Source organism: Leucoraja erinacea, chromosome 2, assembly GCF_028641065.1.
Source record: "Leucoraja erinacea ecotype New England chromosome 2, Leri_hhj_1, whole genome shotgun sequence".
Taxonomy (NCBI): domain Eukaryota; kingdom Metazoa; phylum Chordata; class Chondrichthyes; order Rajiformes; family Rajidae; genus Leucoraja; species Leucoraja erinaceus.
This window is the reverse complement of record NC_073378.1, coordinates 37,965,567-37,991,812: the sequence shown is the minus strand read 5'-3', so window position 1 is coordinate 37,991,812 and position 26,246 is coordinate 37,965,567. Positions and strand designations below refer to the sequence as shown.

At 39.9% G+C, this 26,246-nt stretch overlaps 1 protein-coding gene across 5 annotated transcripts in view; it reads right to left on the bottom strand.

Annotated features, from left to right (window-relative positions):
* Positions 1 to 6,967: 6,967 nt before the first annotated feature.
* The window catches only part of LOC129708953 (anillin-like), a 76,459-nt gene continuing 57,180 nt past the window's right edge, over positions 6,968 to 26,246 (bottom strand). For all 5 annotated transcript variants that reach the window (XM_055655039.1, XM_055655066.1, XM_055655048.1 and 2 more), the window contains 8 exons: positions 25,910 to 25,966; positions 17,404 to 17,439; positions 16,628 to 16,649; positions 14,940 to 15,052; positions 13,517 to 13,603; positions 12,331 to 12,438; positions 8,814 to 8,986; positions 6,968 to 8,423 (listed from right to left, as the gene is read on the bottom strand). In XM_055655039.1, coding sequence (XP_055511014.1) covers positions 8,279 to 8,423; positions 8,814 to 8,986; positions 12,331 to 12,438; positions 13,517 to 13,603; positions 14,940 to 15,052; positions 16,628 to 16,649; positions 17,404 to 17,439; positions 25,910 to 25,966 — 741 coding nt within the window. In that variant the 3' untranslated portion in view covers positions 6,968 to 8,278. The remainder of the gene's footprint in view (positions 8,424 to 8,813; positions 8,987 to 12,330; positions 12,439 to 13,516; positions 13,604 to 14,939; positions 15,053 to 16,627; positions 16,650 to 17,403; positions 17,440 to 25,909; positions 25,967 to 26,246) is intronic.

The window sequence follows — 26,246 nt, the reverse complement described above, 5'->3', positions numbered from 1 at the left end:
CAAGAGGAATCGAATATAGGAGCAAAGAGGTCCCTCTGCATTTGTGCAAAGCCCTAGTGAGACCACACCTGGAATATTGTGTGCAGTTTTGGTCCCCTAATTTGAGAAAGGACATTCTTGCTATTGAGGGAGTGCAAGGTTTACAAGGTTAATTCCCGGGATGGTGGGACTGTCATATGCTGAGAGAATGGAGCAGCTGGGCTTGTACACTCTGGAGTTTAGAAGGAAGAGAGGGGATCTCTTTGAAACATATAAGATTGTTCTGGGCTTGGACACGTTGGAGGCAGGAAACATGTTCCCTATGTTGGGGGAGTCCAGAACCGGGGCCACAGTTTAAGAATAACGAGTAAGCCATTTAGAACGGAGACGAGGAAACACTTTTTCTCACAGAGAGTGGTGAGTCTGTGGAAGTCTCTGCCTTGTGGGGAGGTGGAGGCAGGTTCTCTGGATGCTTTGAAGAGAGCGCTAGATAGGACTTAAAAATAACGGAGTCAGGGGATATGGGGAGAAGGCAGGAACGGGGTACTGATTGGGGATGATTAGCCATGATCACATTGAATGGCGGCGCTGGCTCAAAGGGCCGAATGGCCTACTCCTGCACCTATTGATGCAGAGTTTATCCAGCATTTTGTGGTTTGAATGATAATGTAAATGGCATTCCATTTCATGAATTAATGATTTTGCAATCAAACATTGGGGTGGGAGATTGCAACCTTCACGTGGTCCACCCTGTTTCGACGAATGCAATCAATTTGGCGTGCACAAACAAGATCAAATAGAACAAGTTGACCTACAACTTTAGGCTGTGCACGCCATACACAATAAGAAGATTCAAACATTCAGGAGCCTGCAACCAGTAATTGTGCGAAGATCCAGCTTCAAAGTGATTTCCTGTTGTAATGTGTAGATGCTGAATCCTGGACGTTTTTATCTGGTGAGAAAGACTGAAAATCCTGAAAGAAATTGGGCAGTAAATGGTCGCTTACATTCTCCGAATATGGTTCAAAGGACATCCATTAAACATGGGCACAAAAACTGAGTTAGTCTTCGTCAGCGCTGTTGTAGCTGCCAGGTAATTTAGTTCATCTGGACATCTACTCTGTTTGACGGCTGGGACGAGAAAAAACAATTATCTGGTTTAACTCCTGTCCATATCCTTTCTGGGAGGCACTCCCAGAATTCTAATGAATTTTACCATGTACATTAATCTGTCCAAGAACATCTGACTAAACACTCAAGGTATTGTTGCAATTATCCTGAGAATGAAAAATGCTGTAAATAGACCTGAAATGGCAACAATGCTGGCATTAACAAATCTGTTCTTGTGTTTAGTGCTTTCATGTCAATGGTCTATTTCATAGTATAATTATTTTTGTAGAGCTCAAATGCAATTATCTATAACAACTGGCAGATCTGTATCACAGCTCTCATACTTAATCACGTGTAAAGCCAGGTACAGGAGAATGGAATAGGGCAAGGGTAAAATTTCCCAGCTCGAGTGGAACAACTATGAAAGACGTTGCAAACTCTTTTGTTTTCCGTTGGTTCCTAGAAACTAGGCAATATTTCTGGACGTCTGAAGAAGGGTTTCGGCCCGAAACGTCGCCCATTTCCTTCACTCCATAGATGCTGCTGCACCCGCTGAGTTTCTCCAGCATTTTTGTGTACCTTCGATCTTGAACAATATTTCTGGACGTACCTAGATGAGACGGAGACTCCTCTCCTCCATAAAACATTTACACTATGTTAATTGCTTGCATGTGGCATGGAGGAATAAGATCCTTACCTTTATTTTCCATTTCATAGGCTGAAGGGTTGAGTAACCATTTTCTTTCACTCTTTCCAGCTTTCCTACAACAAGGTGACCAAAACTAAACATAATTCCTCAAGCAGTCTCACCAGCGACTTGTACAACTGTAACATAATGTTCCAACTTCGATACTCAAATCCCTACCTAATAAAGGCCAGCATGCCAAAAGTCTTCTCTGCCATCCTATCTACCTGCAAAACCACTTTTGGGAACTATGTACTTGGATTATTTTCTATGGAACAGCGGAGTTTGCAGAAAGACTTGGTAGAAGTATTTAAAATTATGAAATTAGACAGAGTAGATAGTCAGAACCTTTTAACCACATTTGAAAAATCAAATACTAGAGGACATGGCTGTAAGGTGAAATGGACAAAATATAAAGATGTGCAGGCAAGTTTTTTTTTTTTTTTTTACAAAGAGGGCAGTAAGTGCCTGGAATGTGCTGCCGGGGGTGGTGGTTGAGGCAGGTATGATAGTGGCATTTAAGAGATGTAGGGATTAGCATATGGATATGCAGGGTTGTGGTTATTGGTCTTGTCATCATGTTCAGTACAGTCATTGTGGGCCGATGGGCCTGCTCTTGTGCTATACTGATTTAAGTTCTAAGTAATCCCTGTCTACAACACTCCCCAGGGCACTGCCATTCACTGTGAAGATCCTACCCGTTTGACCTCCGAAAATGTAACACCTCGCACAGGTCTGAATTAAAATTCCATTTGCCATTCCTTGGCCCACATGCCTAGCTGATCAGGATCCTGCACACTGTTTATTTTTCTCTTTGCCCAACCCATTGTTCTCATGCTTAGTTTAGTTTGGTTTAGAGATACAGTGTGGAGATCGGCTCTTTGGCCCAACGAGTCCATGCCGACCAACCATCACTCGGATTCTACAAACTAGGGGCCATTTTACAGAGGCAAATTAATCTAGAAACCTGCACATCTGTGGGATGTGGAAGGAAACCAGAGCACACAGAGAAAGCCTATGCGGTCACAGGAAGAATGTGAATTCCGTACCTATAGCACCCCTAGTCAGGATCGAACCCAGGTCTCTGGCGCTGCAAGGCTACAACTCTACCACTGCACTGCTGGGTTATGTAATTATTTGACTGGGGAGCATGTAAACAAGGCTTTCCAAAGTATCTCAGTACACATGACAATAAACTAATAACAATACATTGGTCAGATTCATTCCGTTGGCCACATTGCTCACATGGTCGATGCCAGCATCCAGAAGCTGATGTTCTGTTCAAAGTTCTCTCATTGGATTACTGTAAACAGGCACCAGAGACCGTGTACGATTTAAACACATCTTTAATGAGCACTAAAACTTAACAGCGTTGGGGACAACAGGTTGTCAGTGCATCCTAGCTGCTCAAACTAGCAGTGACGGGAACGAGTGTTAGTATAAGTGTTATAGTGGGGTTGAGTTAGTGATGCTGGCTTATGTGCGATTGGTTCACATGCATCATCAATCTACAATTACCAATGGAGAGGGAAAGATTCAAAGAAGTACTTACTGTAAGCTTCTTTGGAGAAGTGCAACATCCCCTTTGATACCTGTGAATCTCAGGTCCAAGACTGTTTAAAGTGGACCAGATTTGGGGAATGTATAGTGCCCACAAGGTGATGCTCTGGGACCCCACAGAACTTCCAGTACAGAATAACAATCAGCAAAATAAAATTGCAGTTAATTCAGTTAGGATTCCACAGAAAGTCTTTAAAACATTTGGCTCCCCTTTATAAACTGCCTTTCATTATTTTCTATGGCAACTGACATTTACATCAAATTATTATTGCCTTATTATTCTTTCCCATTTTATCATCTGTGCGAACAAACTAAATCTATTGTTGTGACTAACTGGGCACTTTGTGCCTGCAATTCATTTTCACAAATAAATATGGACAGCTGTCAACTGGAAAGGACTGCAGCTTTGTTCTTTACATATCTGAAGCAGTCAACATTTTCAGATTGACAAAGAGAAATCTTTGTGTAGGAAGGAACTGCAGAAGCTGGTTTAAACCGAAGACAGACACAAAAAGCTGGAGTAACTCAGCCAGTGGGTCAGGCAGCATCTATGGAGAAAAGGAATAGGTGACGTTTTGGGTTAAGACCCTTCTTCAGAATCAGAATTCAGAAGATAAATCTTCAATATTGTTATATAAGAGGCAGGAAGGGTGGATCAACTCAAAAATTACCCACTTACTCGACTCGTCAGTCACTTTCAAGCCTGGAAGAGCCCACAGTTCCCACATTTGCCCATTTAACCACTCAAGAAAACTAGAGTGGAAGCACATGATTCTTGATCCAGTGGCAGTGGCTTAGATTAGGAAGGGATCAAGTTAAATGTTACTTGTTGAACTGTTTGTTGCATGCGTGTCTCCATTGCAATGAGGATTATACCGGCAAAGGAGAAAGTGATGACCTGAATGATCTCAATTAACACTCAAGCTTGCGTTGCCATTCCAAATATCGTGACTGAGTGCTTGAAATCCACTTTCCAACCTAATCTCCATTGAGAAGGGATAATTCAGGCTTGAACCTCAAAAATCTAAAATTATTTCAACAGCTGGAAACATGTTGCTGGAGAATTTGTATTTTTGGTGAAATACATGTGGTGAAAGAATCTTCACGTACAACGGATGGAGTAGAGTACTTGAAATTAGTTGAATGCCTAAAAGATACAACCTGGAAACAGGCCCTTTGGTCCACGGAGTCCAAACCGAGTATCGATCACAGGTTCACATCCACTCCCGACACACTAGGGGCAATTAACCTACAAATGCATACATTTTGGCAATGTGGGGGGAAGCCAAAGCATCCAGAGGCAACGCATGCGGCCACAGAGCTAAGCGCATCCGGTCAGAGCGAATGTGCAAACACAGAGAGCATCAGAGGTCAGGATTGAATCCGGATCGCTAGCACAGTGAGGCCCTCATCTCTATCAGCTGCACCACTGTATTGCCCCTAGTTAGGATGTGTTGGGAGTCTGTGAAACATTCTAGAATTGATATTTCCTTTTATACCTATACCATATATAGGATTTCTTTGTAAGTTCTGGAATTTTAGGCTGCGACGGAAATGCAAAGAAATAGGTTGCAGTCTGGATCGGTCGAGGTTGGTTACTTTCTAATTGACAGCTGCCCACATTTATTTGTGCAAAAACAGTCACAAATTAACTAGTTAGTAACAATGAGAAATGTGTGGGGTTTTTTGCACTGAAGATAAAAGTGGAGATAACAAGGCAATAATAATTTAAGGACGCAAATAGCCAGTTGCCATAGAATATAATAAAAGAGAGCTTGTAAAGGAGATTGTTTCATAAGGATTAGCAGTGGAATCCTAACTTAATTAATTTTTATTCCATAATTGTAACCAGCATCAAAATAGAATTTATATAGGAGGAAATAATGAATGCAAGACCAGGGGATAGAAATGAAATACAACTCAATCCCGAGGCAATACAACAACAAAAATCTGTACATTTCCCCATCATAACATTTGGCTCTTAGACCAAGTTTTCTCTTATCTATTTTCCAATCAGAAACCCATTCTCCATCTGTAATCCACTCAAGAATATCTTGATGACAACAATGAGATAGATCTACATTATGTCTTATTAGATTTATTTAACCTACTTTGTCAGAAATTTTAACTCCCAATATATTTTAATTTACAGCAGTGACTGTATTTCAAAGTTACCTCATTGTCAGAACCTTTCGTAGATAGTTAGTTTTCGAATGGCACAATCAAGTGCAAGTTTTCCCCCTCATGATCATGTCCAATGCACTAATTACATTTTGGTCTACATGTCAATAACAAATATAAGAAAACAGGCATGAGACAGGAAAAAGAGGAAGAGAGCTGGGGGTCCAGTGGGCATTGCTCCCTGGTAGGATTCCAAGGAAAACGCCACTGGTGGGGGTAAAATGGGGCAGTGTCCCCTTTATGCAGATTTATTTTGATAATTGTACCTTGAAATGACACAATTTTCTTGCCTGTTTACCCTCAATTTCTAGAGGACCACCTGGACCCCTGGCACAGGAAAACCCCACCACCTTTGCTCACTTGCTACAGTGGGGAGACCCCTCACACTGGTCCACACACTCACAGGGAACCCAACTGCCTCACACTCATCGGGATGTGCCTCACCATTTTTACCCCCCCCCCCCCCCCCATAAGATTGTCGGCTGCCCTCTCCTACCTTTGGGGACCTACACGAGTTCCCGGACAAATAGATAAAAAACAGTAAAAAGGGACCCCCCCCCCCCCTCCCCTTGCCCAAAAAAACAACATCTCCAGCCTCAACGACTCAACGGCCAGTCGCTCACCAGGACTCACTCACTTCCTGTCGGGTCGAAGCCACTCCCTCTACTTGCTTTAAGATGCTTATTGACACCGACAAGGCTCCGGCCCTACAGCCACGCCCCCTCCTTTCCCAGCCCAATGCCCAATCTCCCGCTGCCCTCCCCAGCGCCACGTCTCCCTCCTCAATCCCGTCTCCCTCTGGTCCAATGGGCCCCCTCGATCATCAGTTCCGCCCCCACTCTCTTACAGATTTAGAGTTTTTTTTTAACGAATTTCGAAATCCGCGGGGCCGCAGAGAAATCTCATGCCTGGATAAATAAACCATTAGCACTGCTGTACACGATCTACTATTGGCAATCATGCTGTTATTAACTAATCATGGCAATTAGTCTTCATCAATTTATCAAGACATGATGCTATCAAAACAGTCTATCCAAAATGATTTGCCGCACACTTCACTGCAGCATAGGAGACCATTCAACCCATGCCAGCTCTAATCAAATTTATCTATCCCATTCTCTCAGTTACTTTCCTGTAATTTAATCTCACACATGCCCATTAACTCTTGATTTTGCCATCACAGGTAATTTGGAGGTGCCAATTAACCTCCCAAACTTTGGGATGTGGGAAGAAACCAGAATACCCAGAAGAAACCCATAATAAGAGAAAGAAGTTGCAAACTTCACACAGACAACACAGGTGGCTAGAATCAAACCCAGTCGCTGGGCCAGATGCCACCAACAGTATCTTTCTAATTCAATTTAATTGTCCTCGCCAAAGTGTTTCAAATTGCTTATTTCCGTGTTGTTGTTGAAGTTCAATCAGTGTATGAACATATCACCTTTGAGATGGTTTCCATTTTGAAGCAGTTTATTTTAGACAATGTGCATAAGAATGTTTTATAATAATACATTAAACGGAACCAAAATAAAAATAGCACAGTTGAAGAGACAAGATGACAAGATGGAGGACAATATATAGAACATACATTTTTCCATTTAATACAAGTTAGTGTGTTGTTACTGTTATTTGGCACGTGTTTAAAGCTGTAAAAAAATTATTGGACAAAAACTAAGTGAACAATCTTCAATACATTCTATGATGGCACACATTTGGGTTCAAAATCTTTATGCCAGTTATCAGCATAATCAAGAATTATCCAACTTTCTTCCAACTGCAGTTCACATTTAAGTACAAAATAGCTTAATTTTAGGTAGAAAAAAAAGACATGGACATATCTAAAAAAAAATTAGATTAAAAGGATCAACAACGATACTCAAAACGAATGATAGAATTGTTGAAATTTAATCAAACTATCCCAATAATGTCTGTATTATTCCTTTCCGGTTGAATCATATTAAAGTGTTTTGCTCAAGTTAAATGTCATAGCCTGCAAGCATCAAGCAGGTAATATATAGCAGCATAATCAGAAATACATTTGAAATTATTGCATAGTGTGTTCTGGTCTCTCCAGTGCATCAAATGGCAGTTTACACAAACATATGTTCGTATATTTCAACCTGGTATTTTCTCAAATTAATCCATGTGCCAGGCCAACAACTTTAGAAGTCTCAATAACAGCACAGATAGACTTTGTAGAAATTTGCTAGCGCGTGGATGGAATATTGAGTGGGGAAGTTCCCCATGGTGGAGGGGTTGGGGCAAGACCTATATATAACTCTTAAAAATAAGCATGGCTGATGCAGAGCAGCAGCACAATTAATAATCTTTTCATATTTTATTGTTTTGGTTTATATCTCCATCTCCACAAATAGTTGCTATATGCAATTTCTTAAAAGTAATCCCAAATCTAAACTGAACAAGCAAAGTCCCACCCATGAAAAGGCATTTTTTGCAGATATAAAGTTTTTAAAGGGGCTTGAAGCATATTTTCAACCATGAAATAACAACTTCAAGGCAGTGCTGATATTCATAAAACATTCGATAATCTTGTTTTCCAAAATTATTTACCATGTTCCCCCTTTCACCTGATGTTGCTGCTGGACTAATCTGTACACCTTTGCTTAAAAACATTTACTTCAGAAATATTTTTGTCAGTGCCCTAACTGCTTAGTAATATTTAGCATACAAAGTGTCATTACATATTTGCACTTGATCAATACTCATTCCAGGATGAGACAAAAAAAAAGTAAATAAATCTGGTTAATAATGGTCTCCAATCTGCTTTAACAGGATATGAGGCGAGTAGCAGGCATCAGGTTGCCAGGTTCGTAGATCAACCAGAACTCTATTCAGCTTTTGCATCCAGAGATTGCGTTCATCCTTGGTATCAGCAGACAGCCAGTTTCTGGAACGGGTGGAAAATTGTTAAAATTGCTTCAAATGTATAAAACACATTGTACAGATTGAACAAATTAAATGACTAATTTAAATTATAATAATTTTATGCTTTGTCCTCAGTTCTAGTTGGCATTCAAATTATCCTGTACACAGGCAATCTTATTCTCTGCAATGCTCTTCAATTTGTGAAAGGGTTTCTCAGTCTCCCCAAACATCCCTTTAGCTTAATAAATATCTTAATTAGACCACCACTAAATTTGTAAAGTTAAAAAGAAAACAGGTTTTGTCAACCTGTCCTCAACCTGGCTTCTGAAACCCGAGTATCCATTCTGATAATGTTATGTATAGAGTAAATGTTTCAAGACAATGTCATAAAGAGATTGGTTCTATTACTCACTTGGTGACACAGAGCGTGTTCTTGCATTGACTAACAAGCGTCTCTCGGTCACCTTCTCGCTGAGGTCTTACAGTGATGAGTTCAAATGTGTGGGGTCGAGCACAGAACTCACGGTTAGCTGGATCTATTTTTCGGCTAGTACAATTAGCCAAGTTTATACGGCCAAGTGGATTCTGCAAGTAAATAAAGTGCCATTTTTTATCATACTAACTCTCTACATATTATTGTTGAATAAAACTTGCAAGTTTTAAGTGCAAAAAAGATTTTGTACATCACAAAATTTAATACACTTCTTTGCCAAACTAAATTTGTGTTAATTTCCATTAATATCATTTATTACAGACAAGATTGCTTAAATCCAACAAAACTCCAAAAAAGGACATTAAAGAAATTAATGCTTTAAAGTAGAACTTAGGAGTCAATAAATAATTCACGCAGCCACACAACTTGACAATTTTTGAAAAGTGAAATAGGACCTGGTAGCCTGGAATGAAAAATTGATAGGTAAAGCATTAAATAACCAATGGGAGCTTTCCAGAAGAGAGCTCATTGCTGCAAGGAAGGAAAGAGGCATCAAAGACTACAGGTCTACAGGCCGGGAGGCGCTACAGGTCTCTCCGTTGCTGAACCAGCAGGTCGAGGAACAGCTTCTTTCCGGCGGCTGTCACTCTACTCAACAACGTACCTCGGTGACTGCCAATCACCACCCCCCCCCGGACACTTATTATTTTTTATTCAAATCGTTTGCTATGTCGCTCTTCAAGGGAGATGCTAAATGCATTTCGTTGTCTCTGTACTGTACACTGACAATGACAATTAAAATTGAATCTGAATCTGAATCTGAGGTCCCATACAAAATTATAAAATCCATTGAGAATAAAAGATATAAATAAAAGCCTTTTAACAAATAACTGAAACTAAGAATTACGAAATCAAAGTAGAGCAAGAGTCAATGTTTGTTAACAGTCCAGTTATTTAACCAAATTGGCAGCATTTATAATCTGGACTAGCATTGAACCTCTGAAATGGGGCTTCAGCACCAAATATTATGAGCAATGGGAATAGACAATTGAGACCTCTGCCATTTTAAACAATTGATTGATTTGTAAATGACTGGATGACAGAGATAAACAACTTGTAGAAACATAGAAATTAGGTGCAGGAGTAGGCCATTCGGCCCTTCGAGCCTGCACCGCCATTCAATATGATCATGGCTGATCATCCAACTCAGTATCCCGTACCTGCCTTCTCTCCATACCCCCTGATCCCTTTTAGCCACAAGGGCCACATCTAACTCCCTCTTAAATATAGCCAATGAACTGGCCTCAACTACCCTCTGTGGCAGAGAGTTCCAGAGATTCACCGCTCTCTGTGTGAAAAAAGTTCTTCTCATCTCGGTTTTAAAGGATTTCCCCCTTATCCTTAAGTTGTGACCCCTTGTCCTGGACTTCCCCAACATCGGGAACAATCTTCCTGCATCTAGCCTGTCCAACCCCTTAAGAATTTTGTAAGTTTCTATAAGATCCCCTTCTCAATCTCCTAAATTCTAGAGAGTATAAACCAAGTCTATCCAGTCTTTCTTCATAAGACAGTCCTGACATCCCAGTAATCAGTCTGGTGAACAGTCTCTGCACTCCCTCTATGGCAATAATGTCCTTCCTCAGATTTGGAGACCAAAACTGTACGCAATACTCCAGGTGTTGTCTCACCAAGACCCTGTACAACTGCAGTAGAACCTCCCTGCTCCTATACTCAAATCCTTTTGCTATGAAAGCTAACATACCATTTCGCTTTCTTTACTGCCTGCTGCACCTGCATGCCTACCTTCAATGACTGGTGTACCATGACACCCAGGTCTCGCTGCATCTCCCCCTTTCCCAATCGGCCACCATTTAGATAATAGTCTGCTTTCCCGTTTTTGCCACCAAAATGGATAACCTCACATTTATCCACGTTATACTGCATCTGCCAAACATTTGCCCACTCACCCAGCCTATCCAAGTCACCTTGCAGTCTCCTAGCATCCCTCCTCACAGCTAACACTGCCCCCCAGCTTAGTGTCATCCGCAAACTTGGAGATATTGCCTTCAATTCCCTCATCCAGATCAGTAATATATATTGTAAATAGCTGGGGTCCCAGCACTGAGCCTTGCGGTGCCCCACTAGTCACTGCCTGCCATTGTGAAAAGGACCCGTTTACTCCTACTCTTTTGCTTCCTGTTTGCCAGCCAGTTCTCTATCCACATCAATACTGAACCCCCAATGCCTTGTGCTTTAAGTTTGTATACTAATCTCTTATGTGGGACCTTGTCGAAAGCCTTCTGGAAGTCCAGATACACCACATTCACTGGTTCTCCCCTATCCACGCTGTTAGTTACATCCTCGATAAATTCTATAAGATTCGTCAGACATGACTTTACCTTTCATAACCAAAATAGCAGTTTCCCCACTACCGATGTTAGACTTTGTCCAATGATTTCTCCCACTTTCTTAAAAATGGGCTGCTATCCATCTTTATTATAACCACTACTCTAGCAGTTAAGTACCCCACTACCGATTTATGCCTTTAATCCATTATAAATGGTCTGTAATTAAGCCCATGCTGGATTTTCTCTCTCCCTCCCTTCTTAAAAATGGTGGGGTTCAAGACGGACTGCGGGGGTGCTACCCGCCAATGGCCGCTTCTGGTCCTACTTTCCAGAATCTAAAGGAGTTTTGAAAGGGGGAAATTATTATTTTAATCCCAGTCCTACCTGGTCCACTATTTCTGGAGCTCTTCGTCCTCTCTTAAGTACTAGTCTGGGATGCAGCCTATCTGGCCCTCGACGGGATTTATCGGCCTTTAATCCCTTATAAATTGTAAATGTAAATGGTTAAGCAGCTACAGATGCTGGATGCCATGGAAAAGCTACTGATGCTGGATGTTATACAATTGAAAAGGTATGGAATTGAAAAGTGAGGGGGAGAATGATATTTTTGGTGCCTTCCCTCACAGTGAAGTGTTTCATGTTGATTTCTATAGTGTACTGTTTCTGTGTCTTTTTTCTTTTTCTCTTTTTTCTCTTTTTTTGATTTGTATGGATTTATTGCATTGATCTGTTCAATTAATTTAATCAATCTCTGTAAAGCACTTTGGTTCAAATACTGGTTTTGTTGAAAAGTGCTATATAAATAAATATTATTATTATTATTATTATGTTGTATGAAAAAGTGATGACACCAGCAATTTTTTTTTTGATGAAAAATGCTACTGATATCAATGCATCTCGTAATTAAACCAGATGAACAATTTTTCTCCACTCCCTAACAATACCAGCAGGATATGACACCACAAAAATATTACCGATGAGACGCTTCAATTTTACTATTAATAAAAACTGTAACATTTTCACCACTAAAGAACGTAAGAAAACCTTTAAAATAATTGCATGCGGAGAGGGATGCAAAAGGGATATTTGAATTGCATTAAGTTTCACCAGCTGATAATTTCTATAGCAATTGCTTCTGCACTACAAACCTTGGATTTTTCATCATCTGGATAGGTCCAATACGAGATGCAGTTTCCTAATAAGACACACCAGCGTCGATGCCAAGCTCCAAAACCACTAACATCATCAAACATGGTCTGCAAGGAGAGAAATCCATTGAGTTGCATCAGAAGAACCTTATCACTACACATGAGATATTGCATAAACAGTATAAATATTTGTGAATTTGTCTGGACCAACAAAGTTTCTAAGAAGGAACTGCAGATGCTGGAAAATCGAAGGTCCACAAAAAAGCTGGAGAAACTCAGCGGGTGCAACAGCATCTATGGAGCGAAAGAAATAGGCAACGTTTCGGGCCGAAACGTCTGAAGAAGGGTTTCGGCCCGAAACGTTGCCTATTTCCTTTACACATTGCAATTATACATATACCATACATGATAGTTAATGTCCCAGGCTTCCCCATCACAATATCTGGGAGTGCTCTATGCCACAGGGATGACATTCCTGCCTGAGGTAGAAGCATACGGATAAACACACAAGGAAGTGCCTTGGTGCATGTCGAGACAAAATCCATTCTTATCAAAAAAATCCATGGTATACATCTCAAAAGAAAACCCGAGTTGGATCATGTATTTGACACTGCTGCAGTTGTGAATACTTCACAGTTTTTAACTGGGATAAGTTGGGTCCCACCTATGAACGCAGATGTTATTAAAGAGTGTAGTGTGTGTATGTGGGGGCACGGTGGCGCAGCAGTAGAGTTGCTGTCATACAGCGCCAGAAACCTGGGTTGGAACTCCACTATGGGTGCTGTCTGTACGGAGTTTGTACGTTCTCCCTATATCAGTTTGGGCTATCTCCAAGAGCTCCAGTTTCCTCCCACATTCCAAAGATTTGTAGGTTAATTGGCTTCAGTAAAAATTGTACCTAGTGTAGAATAGTGCTAATGTACGGTGGGTGATCAGTGATCGGCACGGACGTGATGGGCCTAAGGACCCATTTCCGCGCTGGATCTCTAAACTAAACAGTGCTTTAACCATTTAATGGTTCTGACCATTTTTGTAAGTTTGTAATAATCTGGGGATGTGGGAATTGCCATCTGAATTTAATCTTGTTCATTCTTTCTTTTCGCATGAATCATTTGTACTTTAGATAACAATCCACAGACACTTGTTAAAGAAAGTAACACAATGTGACAACCAAAGAAAATCTTACCAAAAATCCACGCTCTTCAATCGTGGATCCAACCTGGCACTGCAGTTTTACACAAATGTGACCTTCAAGTGGTGACAAGAAGGGAACCTGCAAAAGCAGTCATATAACATTTAATCTGTACTTTTAATAGTCAGTATTCTTGAAAGATTTTGCCTGTTATTGATGCAAATACTTCAGGTTGCATTTTATATTTCGCAATATTGATCTGAAAACCCAAGGTTACAGAAGGCGACAATGATATGCACCAGCTGGCAGCAACCAATTATAACACCATTAAAGGCCGGATAGTTGATAGAACGTGATACCAAGACTGAAGCCAAATTTCAACGTGTTTTCTGGCAAATGGCAAGAATTGTCAAGTATACATTTTTGATCAGCTAAATAGGATCAGTTTTGAGGATTCATGGATAGCAAATTTATACTCCTTTGTTATAATGTACTTTGCTCGAATGCCCTTCTGGGACTCAGAATACATAATTATACTTTGAAGCAAACACAATTACATTTTAAAGATACTACTAGCCATGGGTGGAAACATTTCACTAGAATTCCAGGACTGCAAACTAGTGACGTGGGAACAAATACTTTCCCCAGAGTTTAAACTTAGGATCATAACCACAGATTTAGTTAGATTTCTACTCATGTGGATTATTTTTAGCCGAAAACTCAAAGGTGCAAGGGCCGCACCTACAACCAAGATACTAGTGTTTGTTACTCAAATTTTATGAGAACAAATTCATATTTAAGTCACCTGCTCCAAATACTAAAAACTCACTTTTTGATGAGGCACATAAGCAGTGGAAAATGACACCATTGATTAATGGTGTAATTAATTGAGCCATGAAACATGTTAATCAGCAGGAAAAAAAATAACTGTCAAGTATTGGTATTAATATAAAAACAATAAAGCCTTTACATTAAGAATACTTCCCAAAAAATTGCATATATCAAAGTGGGCAGCATCAGTGCACCAAAACAATTAGCCAATTATTTTATAATTGATCGTATTATAGTCACCTTTTCCAAAGTTATGTGCTACACCTCAACATGCCTCATAAAATATAACTCAGACAAGCTCTGCATGATTGGTAAGAGGATTGTCCAAAAATAAACTTGGTGATATTGGTCAATGGTCAAAGAAATCGCATTTGGTAACAGAACAATATTAAAATCTCAGGACACGTTTTTGAAATGTAAAAACATTTTCTCGATCAAGGTAATCTCTCATTCAACTTAAAATTAAACAAACAAACGATTGAATGATTACCAATTAAATAACGGTTCCTATATGACTGCAGTGCTTATGCACATTTTAAAGACGCTTCGACTGCTAAAAATGCAATCGAAAACAGAACTTAATCTATGTAAGATTCGATTAATCTATGTATATATATTAATCCATGTAAGATTCCAATATACAAACCTTCGCCAGTTGGAATTTAGAATTTCCTACAGAAGAGAGAGAGAACTTGTGCGATCCGACCATGCTGAAGTTACTGGTGCGCACTGCATTGGGTCCTCCAGGACTTGCCAAAGCTACATATAAAAACAATATATTTTGAGGGAACTTGCTAACATTTTCAGACAGCCTCAAAAATCTACCTGTGAAGGAAATCAGCGTGGAATGACTGTGCTTAGGAGCAAGAAGATGCGCCTCGATAACATTGAAACCAAATATAAAAATAAAAAATAAAAAAACAAAATATGAATATAGAAATATAAAAACTCCCTTTTGATTATCACGCTCTTAATTAGCCGCATCACACATGGATAGAAACATAGAAAAATAGAAAATAGGTGCAGGAGGAGGCCATTCGAGCCAGCACCACCATTGCGATCATGGCTGATCGTCGCCTATCAACAACCCGTGCCTGCCCTCTCTCCCCACATCCCTTGACTCCACTAGCCCCCAGAGCTCTAGCCAACTCTCAATCACAAGGATGTCCTTCCTCAAATTAGGAGACCAAAACTGTACACAATACTCCAGATGTGGTCTCACCAGAACCCAAACAACTGCAGAAGAACCTCTTTACTCCTATACTGAAATCCTCTTGTTATGAAGGCCAACATTCCATTAGCTTTCTTCACTGCCTGCTGTACCTGCACGCCAACTTTCAGTGTCCGGTGTACAAGGACGCCCAGGTCTCGCTGCACCTCCCCCTCGCCTAACCTCATTGAGATAATAATCTGCCCCCTCGTTTATGCCGCAACAAAGCTAGCAGGTTCAAGGCCTACTTTAGATTGCTGCTCTAAGGGGACTTTAAAATTAGATAGATGATGTTTTGGGGCGAGACCCTTCTTCAGATTATACAAAGTAGAAGTCTGTGAAAGGAATTGAAAGCTTAATATACAAGAAAGTCTGGACGAGACTAGGAGTGGTCAGATTGGAAATAAGGAAAGCAAACATTTATTTGAAAATATTGGCAGTAATATTAAAGAGAAAATGTTTTACAGAATTTTCTAACTACAATTTTCCAACCCTCCCTGGCTCCAGTACTACCAGATGATCGGAGGACTGCTAACATTGTACCTCTTTAAAAAAGGGAATAAACCAAACAATTACAGACCAATTAAATTACCTTGGTGGCCAGAATAAAGATTTTTTCGTGTTTCAGTTACCCAGAGAGTGGATAGCCCTGAAAACTATTGACAGGCATTCAGGATAAAGTCAAATTGAACATATTTATATTCAACTGAAACAATTGTGGTCCTTCAGGATGCTGACTTGACTCCCAACATAAATTTATTCCCAATGTTTTCTGTCTTTTAAACTGCCCTTACAAGACACCAGTATAATACCACCCAATCTCATGCTTCCTCATTTTATTTAATATAATAATCTGTGTAACAATTGAAGGCATTATTCCACGAGTCCAAATACAACACGTGCATTAGTTCCTCTTATTTATTCTGGAAGCAAAAACTTAAAAAGCAGATTCATCACACAGCATCTTTCTCATAATCCTTTGCCGACTCTGCCCATTCTCAATATTGTTTCCAAAGTTCTCCCCTACGATTTCATCAATGATGTTTTCTAGTACTTTTCCAATGCTATTGTCATTATTCCTGGAGACAAAACCCCACTTACACATTAAACTGCATGCAACATACCTGGTGTGTGCAAGTTGGTCTTCTGTTTGGAATGAAGGAAGAGGCAATGTTAAAGTAGTAATAGAATACATACACAAAAATGAAAAGCACAGCAAATTGTATTTAGCATTAGGTTGTTTGTTTTGAAGATATTTTCCAAAAATAATCAGCTTTCCTTTGGAAATCATTGAAGAACACCAGAACAAAGAAGAAATCAGTTCACTGATCTTTCTATTGCTCTTGAACAATTTTGGATTAAAATGTGCCAAGGATTTAACAGAATTGCAGGTATGTTTCTCCTAGTGTACATTTTCATCAATTACTTTCTTCAAATGTTCCTTTGAAAAATTTACAATGACAACATCACATCATGGTCCCCATCTGAAATGTTATTTTGATTAAACACCAGGATTTATTCTGTACTACAGAGAGACTTCCACTATTCTCTGTTGATCATGAAGAAAATAGAAACGTTTCACTAGACATGAATTCAAAAGTCCATACCAAACAATCCGCAAGATGTAATGAAGTAAGAAACATCAAGGCTTAATTGAGGGATCACATGGTGACTTCCCTTTGACTCGCTTTACTGTATGAATAATTCTGACATAGAAAAATTCTAGATATTCAGGCAATATTTGTCTTTCCAACAATTTAACCAGTATAATTAGAAAATGACATGTTTTTAAAATCTCATTTATTCTCTTTGTTTGGTAGAGTTAAGAATTTCTTAATGTCAGCTAATAAATCCCAACTATATTTTATTTATTCCCATAAAGTAGTCATGTTACACTTACTGTAATTGAAGTCAATAGCCTCTTTGGAGTAATGGCCTAAGAAAGAAAAATAATCGTTTAGTTACTGTTAATCATTAAGTAATGTTGAGATTAAAATTGCTCTCCTGGTATCTGCATGCAACCCAAACATCAGCAGATGTGTGCAAAACAATGTGAACCGTTAGTTTGAATTAGTTAAAAAGTTATTATTTTTGTTTCTCCAGAGGATCGGGGAAAGCAAGTTCCTTTTCTAAAAATATTTCAATGAGATCAAATATCAAACCTGTACACATTAGCATAGTCATTATCCATACAGATTGTGGATAATATAGTCAGAGAATCAAATCTGCTAAGTGAAACTGACAGCCCAGGAACCCAGGAAAAATATGTTAGAGGGTGAGAAGCCTTAACTATTACAAGAGTATTGACACTACTTTTTGCTTTCAATGCAACATGTTCCAGAAAGCTATTTTTATTATTGCAAATGTTTAATAATTACCTGCTCTGGCTCCCTTTTCTGTACAGACCTTACAGGGTAAAGGGACAACTTCTGCCTAACTAACTGTTGCTTAGAGAGACGAACATCCGTGAATGGAAAGTTACTAGAGTGTGTTCGGAGGGATAAGATAATAATGCATGTAGATAGACAAGAGCTGATTAGGGCCAGTCAGCATAATTTTGTGGAAGACCGTATTTCACGAGTCTGATTTTTTTTGTTAAGAATTAACCAAAAAACGATGAGGGCAGAGCTATAGGCATTGCATATATGGATTTTAGCAAGGCATTTGATATGGTTCTGCATGATAGACTGCTCTGGAAGGTTAAATCGCATGTGATCCAAGGAGAGCCAGCCGACTGCATAGAAAATTGGCTTCATGGAAGGGAGCAGCGGGTGATGGGGAAAGGTTGGTTTGCGGACGGGAGACCTGTGACTAGTGGTGTGCCTCAGGGTTCGGTGCTAGGTCCAATATTGTGTGTCATCTATATCATTGATTTTGGATGAAAGTGTGCAAGGCATGATTAGGAAGTCTAATGGAGTTTGATACAGATAAGTGCGAGGTATTGCATTTTGGTAAATCTAACCAGGACAGGACCTACACAGTGAATGGCTGGACTGTCGACACATTGACCTTCATCAGAGTTATGAGTATAGAAGTTGGGAGGTCATGTTGCAGTTGTATAAGACATGGCTAAGGCTACCTTTGGAATATTGTGTTCAGGACTGGTCACCGTGTTATAAGAAAGATATTGTTAAACTGGAAAATGCGCAGAAAATATTTACAAGGATGTTGCCAGGATTTGAGGGCCTGGGCTACAGGGAGAGGACGAGTAGACAAGGAATTTACTTCTGGGAGTGCAGGAGGCCGAGGGGTGATCTTATAGAAATTTATAAGATCACGGGAGGATTAGTTAGGGTAATCGGATTAATTAGTTGTGGCAATGCAGTGGTAGAGTTGCTGCCTTACTGCGCCAGAGACCCGGGTTCGATTCTTACTACTGGTGTTGTCTGTACGGAGTTTGTATGTTCTCCCCATGATAGCATGGGTTGCTCTGGTTTCCTCCTACACTCCAAATACGTACAAACACCACACAGACAGCACCCAAGTAAAGATTGAACCCGGGTGCTGAGAGGCAGCAGCTCATTGTACCGCCCAATGACTGGTTAAAACCCCTTATTCCTTTCTGTTCCAGCATTATTTAATTTTAATAAAAGTGAATAAGCAAGGAAAAAACAATAATGCAAGCACAAGTATTAATTCAGCATTTAATTGATACCTAATGAAAATAGAGCCAGTTTTGCTACTTGATGTGGATTATAATAGCACCAAAAACACACAGATTAGCAATCATCAACATTATCTTAAATATTATTCTGCAATGATTTGTCTGATATGATAAAAGGTTAATTGCAAGATGAATAAATTAATTCAAGTTATATTGACTTATGCACAATTGAATTAATAGTGTAGTACAGGAATCGTCTGAGGTTCTCAAAATCTTTTACATGCCATTTATAGAAACATGGAAAATAGGTGCCGGAACAGGCCATTTGGCCCATCGAGCCAGCACCACCATTCAATATGATCATGGCTGATCATCTAAAATCAGTACCCCGATCCTACTTTTTACCCCATATCCCTTTATTCTGTTAGCCTTAAGAGCTAAATCTAACTCTTGAAAACGTCCAGTGAATTGGCCTCCACTGGCTTCTGTGGCAGAGAATTCCACAGATTCACAACTCTCAGGGTGAAAAAGTTTTTCCTCACATCTCAGTCCTAAATGGTCTACCCCTTACCCTTAAACTGTGATCCCCCCCTGGTTCTGGACTCCCCCAACATGGGGAACATTTTTTCTGCATCTAGTCTGTTCAATCCCTTGTGAATTTTATATGTTTCTATAAGATTCCCTCTCATCCTTCTAAACTCCAGTGAATACAAGCCCAGTCGACGTATTCTTTCATCAAATGTCAGTCCCGCCATCCCAGGAATTAACCTGGTGAACCTATGCTGCACTCCAATAGCAATAATGTCCTTTCTCAAATTAGGAGACCAAAACTGTACACAATACTCCAGATGCAGCCTCACCAGGGCCCTGTACAGCTGCAGAACCTCCTTGCTCCTAAACCCAAATCCTCTCGCCATGAAGGCCAACATACCATTAGATTTCTTCACTGCCAGCTGTACCTGCATGCTTACTTTCAGTGACTGACGTACAAGCACACTCAGGTCTCGTTGCACCTCCCCTTTTCCTAATCGGGCACCATTCAGATAATAATTTGCCTTCCTGTACATGCCACCAAAGTGGATAACCTCACATTTATCCACATTGTACAGCATCTTCTCACTCACTCAAACTATCCAAGTCACCCTGCAGCCTCATAGTATCATCCTTGCAGCTCGCACTGCCACCCCGCAAACTTGGAGATGTTACATTTAATTCCCTTGTCTAAATCGTTACTATATATTGTAAATAACCAAGGTCCCAGCACTGAGCCTTACGGCACCCCACTAGTCACTGCCTGCCATTCTGAAAAGGATCTGTTAATTCCTACGCTTTACTTCCTGTATGGCAACCAGTTAATCCATGTCAATACCCTACCCCCATATGCTCTAATACCACGTGCTCTAATTTTGCACACTAATCTCTAGTGTGGGATTTTGTCAAAGGCTTTTGAAAGTACAAATACACCACATCCACTGGCTCTCCCTTATCCATTCTACTTGTTAGATCCTCAAAAAATTCTAGAAGATTTGTCAAGCATAATTTCCCCATCATAAATCCATGCTGGCTTTGACCAATCCTGTCACTGCTTTCCAAATGCGCTGCTGTTACATCTTTAATAATCGACTTAAGCATCTTCCCCACTACCAAAGTAAGACTAACTGGACTATAATATCCAGTTTTCTCTCTCCCTCCTTTCAGACCATCAGGCCCTGGGGATTTATCTGCCTTCAGTCCCAACAGTTTACCTAACACCATTTCCTGACTAATGTGGATTCCCTTCAGTTCCTTCCTCCCACTACAGTCTAAACCCTCGATACCCACTGCTTAATAAAAATAAAGTACTATTTCCCAAGTTTCCATTCCCAAATTCTACAGGCAAGCGGCTTCTGCATCTTGTTCTCACCCAGCTATCTCTCGTCCATATATTTATCCATCCCAGCATTCCCTGGATCAAACCTGCAAGACAGCAACGCTACCTCTGCGCCACCATAACTAATTTATCAGACCTAACGTCCTATTTCGTGATTTTGTACAACTCCCAATGTCAGCCACACTTGGATACTCAAACCAAGAATCTTCTGCTCATTATTCTCCAGCTACTGGCAGCACCCCAACAATCATTATATTCAATATACTAGTATCAGTGTCTACTACACCTTTGTAAAATATTTTGCATTACAATATTTGACCAACACACATGGTGCAACTGCTGGCCAATCTTGATCTCTATCAAAAGTGAAGAAAAATATTAACTCCTACTGGTATCTGACCTTCTAACTAGAAGAGAAAGCACCTTTATTGCAGTATTCAACATTTAGTTACAATATAGGCTTTAAAGACAGATCTTAAAGGAGAGGGAATTGGAAAAACAAATTAAGCACATTAATCCAGTGTGTATTCTAAGCAGTCAAAGATATTTACTACTGATGGTGGATGAAAGCAGAGTACACAAGGAGCATTGTCTGGATGGGCTGAGTGGCCGGGAGAGGGAGAGGCCTAGTTCTGCCTCGGGTCCCAATCCTATTTCCCCCCCCCCCCCCCCCCCCGGCAGGGGAAGTGAAAAAAAGTATTGAAAAGTGCTTTTTGTAAAGTTTTAAATGTCAATAACATCAATCCGAACGAAAATTGTCTCTTTTACATCCCAGGACAATGGAGAGTAAGGCGAGCCAAATATTGTAGTGCTATCGTGTACCGTTTTGGAGGAGTTTTGAAACTTCACACACTCGCACTCATACCAACAGAATTTTAGTAATACACTAGACCATTGGGTCCCGTTCCTTCAACGCGCGGTTGCGGGTTGGTGGGGGCCTGCAGCATCACACACACACACACACACACAAACATGCATTTGGCATTTTTTAACATTGATTAATAACTGGAGAATTATTAAGAATTATTGCATGAACTTTCCAGATAATGCAATTTTTGACAACGGGATAAATCTCTACAGACATGTGTAAAGATTTTACCAGTAGAGCGTTGTTTTTTTCAAGCAGTAGGATTATACAGACACACACACATCCAAGATCAGAGTTTTAAGTACATAGATTAGTTGATTACACATGTGACAATTACAGAATATCTGCCTAAATCTTGTCTTTCTCATTCAGCCGATCTAAACATGTGTAACCCCACTTTTTAAAAAGGGAGGGAGAGAGAAAACGGGGAATTAGACAAGATAGTCTAACATCGGTAGTGGGGAAACTGCTAGAGTCAGTTATTAAAGATGGGATAGCAGCACATTTGCAAAGTGGTGAAATCATTGGACAAAGTCAGCATGGATTTATGAAAGGTAAATCATGTCTGACGAATCTTATAGAATTTTTCGAGGATGTAGAATGGATAAGGGAGATCCAGTGGATGTGTTATATCTAGACTTTCAGAAGGCTTTCGACAAGGTCCCACATAAGAGATTAGTATACAAACTTAAAGCACACGGTATTGGGGGTTCAGTATTGATGTGGATAGAGAACTGGCTGGCAGACATGAAGCAAAGCGTAAACGGGTCCTTTGCACAATGGCAGGCAGTGACTAGTGGGGTACCGCAAGGCTCAGTGCTGGGACCCCAGCTATTTACAATATATCTCAATGATTTGGACGAGGGAATTGTATGCAACATCTCCAAGTTTGCCGATGACACGAAGCTGGGGGGCAGTGTTAGCTGTGAGGAGAATGCTAGGAGGCTGCAAGGTGACTTGGATAGGCTGGGTGCGTGGGCAAATGCATGGCAGATGCAGTATAATGTGGATAAATGTGAGGTTATCCACTTTGGTGGCAAAAATAGAAAAGTAGACTATTATCTGAATGGTGGCCGATTAGGAAAAGAGGAGATGCAACGAGACCTGGGTGTCATGGTGCACCAGTCATTGAAAGTAGGCATGCAGGTGCAGCAGGCAGTGAAGAAAGCGAATGGTATATTAGCATTCATAGCAAAAGGATTTGAGTAGAGGAGCAGGGAGGTTCTACTGCAGTTGCACAGGGTCTTGGTGAGACCACACCTGGAGTATTGCGTACAGTTTTGGTCTCCTAATCTGAGGAAGGACATTCTTGCCATAGAGGGAGTACAGAGAAGGTTCACCAGACTGATTCCTGGGATGTCAGGACTTTCATATGAAGAACGACTGGATAGACTCGGCTTGTACTCGCTAGAATTTAGAAGATTGAGGGGGGATCTTATAGAAACTTAAATTCTTAAGGGGTTGGACAGGCTAGATGCAGAAAGATTGTTCCCGATGTTGGGGAAGTCCAGAACAAGGGGTCACAGTTTAAGGATAAGGGGGAAATCTTTTAGGACCGAGATGAGAAAAACATTTTTCACACAGAGAGTGGCGAATGTCTGGAATTCTCTGCCACAGAAGGTAGTTGAGGCCAGTTCATTGGCTATATTTAAAAGGGAGTTAGATGTGGCCCTTGGGGCTAAAGGGATCAGGGCGTATGGAGAGAACTAGGTTTGGCTTGAGATAATACGCATTTAATAAATTAAATGAATTGTATAGGGTTGATTTGTTTCGTTCCAAATCCATGTACAGTGCCCTCCATAATGTTTTGGAAATGTATTTGCCTCTGTACTCCACAATTTGAGATTTGTAATAGAAAAAAAAAAATCACATGTGGTTTAAGTGCACATTGTCAATTTTTAATAAAGGCCATTTTTATATATTTTGGGTTCACCATGTAGAAATTACAGCAGTGTTTATACATGGGTTGTCCACCCTCCCCCCCCCGCTTTTTTTTTTTTCAGGGCACCATATTGTTTGGGACACAGCAATGTCATGTGAATGAAAGTAGTCATGTTTAGTATTTTTATGCATATCCTTTGCATGCAATGACTGCTTGAAGTCTGCGATTCATGGACATCACCAGTTAGAAACATAGAAAATAGGTGCAAGTGGAGGCCATTCGGCCCTTCGAGCCAGCACTGCCATTCATTATGATCATGGCTGATCGTCCCAAATCAATAACCCGTACCTGCCTTGCAAGGAATACTCAAGAAAGAGTATTCCTTGCATTTGTAGCCACTGTGGCATACTCAGGAGTTCGCTCGCTTAATTCAGCAATCTGAAGAAGGGTTTTCGGCCCGAAACGTTGCCTATTTCATTCGCTCCTGACGCTGCCGTACCCGCTGAGTTTCTCCAGCAATTTTGTCTACCTTTGATTTTCCAGCATCCGTAGTTCCTTCTTGAACAGTTATGACAGTCGACAAAATAAAGGATATGTGCGGATAGCAAAACAAACAATAAATGTCATGAATCCGATATTAAGAAGTGGTGGGTTTAGATGGAATCAGGCATCACTTCTAATACTCGATGCTAATCACTTGGATATTCTCCATGTTTTCCAGTTTCATCTCACACTAACCTGCGCAAAAGTTACATTCCCATTATAAGAGTTTCCTATCATGTTCTGACAGAGTTTCTTCATCAGATAGCTCATCCCAACATTCTCAGAAATGCAGTTGTCGACTTGAGTTTTAATATCGATGGCAAGCCATATCTGGTGGAACGGAGTTTCTGGAACGTTTTAAACACACGGAGGCTGTCAAAATTCTTGGAAGGCAGGTACAGGATACTGAGTGGATGATCAGCCATGATCCTATTGAATGGCGGTGCAGGCTCGAAGGGACGAATGGCCTACTCCTGCACCTATTTTCTCTGTTTCCATGTTTCTATGTGTTCAATGCCCTCACTTGTATGTAATTGTAGTGGATGGCAATCAAGAGCAAAGATATTTCTTCCATTTTTTCACATCTATTCCAGGATACCCAAGAATGTTTATAGTGTCCCATAAATACCACCAATTGATACCAGAAAGTTAAAAATCAAACATGAGATGAGCAAAACGGTGCCACCATATTGAGAAACAGCAAGAGGTTCATAAGACTTTTGCCAGTCAGTTTTAATTTACATTTTTAACATTCAAAGGCAGCATTTACTTTCACTTTCGTAAAGTTCACTTTCCGATACATTTTAAACACATTTGCAGTTAATCTGAAGAACCCTATAAAGAAGCGCCGTGTGATTTCCACCCATTCATTTCACGTGACTTGCAAACTAAAACTCTGAATCATCGTCATCTGAAGGCCTGTCAGAAATTGAGTACATCGTTGGGATTTTGTTATTGAAGTGTAAGCAGAAGAGGTGAACTTTGTTATATTGTTAAATTATGTTATAATCATACCAAAGAACAAATCAGTTCTCGAAAGTAATGAAATACTCCCAGATGAAGTGCAGACATTTTGCATAGAAACTATAAAAGAAAATATATTTAGCTGGCTTATTCTAGGCAGAATTTAAATAAAAAAAAGACTAACAGTTTCTGACCCTACAAATTGTTTTCAAACAATCCAATTATCTAAATGGAACAGACAATACAAAGACAAATTCAGGTTATACCATATCAACCATAAAAATGCAGAAACTTGACTATATTGCAAGAAATATGCTGTTACAGCTCAAAGCAATTATTTCCTTGCTTCTTAATTTCTGTTGCAACAACAAATTGTACAAAATGAAGACTGAACAACTTAAGATATAGTATTGTTAAATGCGAGATAAATTACATGGATTGATGGGAAAAGCAAAAAAAGAACCAATATGTTTCAAGGCCTAAATCTCAACTCTTAAGCAAAATTTAGTTTCTCACTTTCTAGCATATTCTTAGATGCAATTTGAAGTCAAATTTTTCTCTACCATGAATTTCACCGAGTAATTTTATATACATCCCACCTGATCACCATGCATTATAGCTACTGAAACCGTATTAAAAGAAATGGAACCAATTTCATGCAAAACTTTCCCTTTACCTTAGATTTGGTAGGTTTCTTTTTCTTTTCTGTAATGCTACTCTCCCGGTGCAATGCCTAAATAAAAACAACGGTCAGAAAAATGGCAAAAGGATTGTTCCTTTGAGAATTATTTCAGATGACCTCTGCATTACTGCCATCTGGTTCATAGAAATCCGCTCAGACAGAATTTATAAATCAATACCCACTACCCAATAATTTGAGATACGGAATAAAATGTATTTAAATTGTAAGCAATGCACAAAAAAAAAAAAAAATCAACAAAATAAATGTTTTGCCCAGTCTCGTTTCTTGACATACGTGCAGATAATGTGACTTTGGGTTATGAAAAATGACG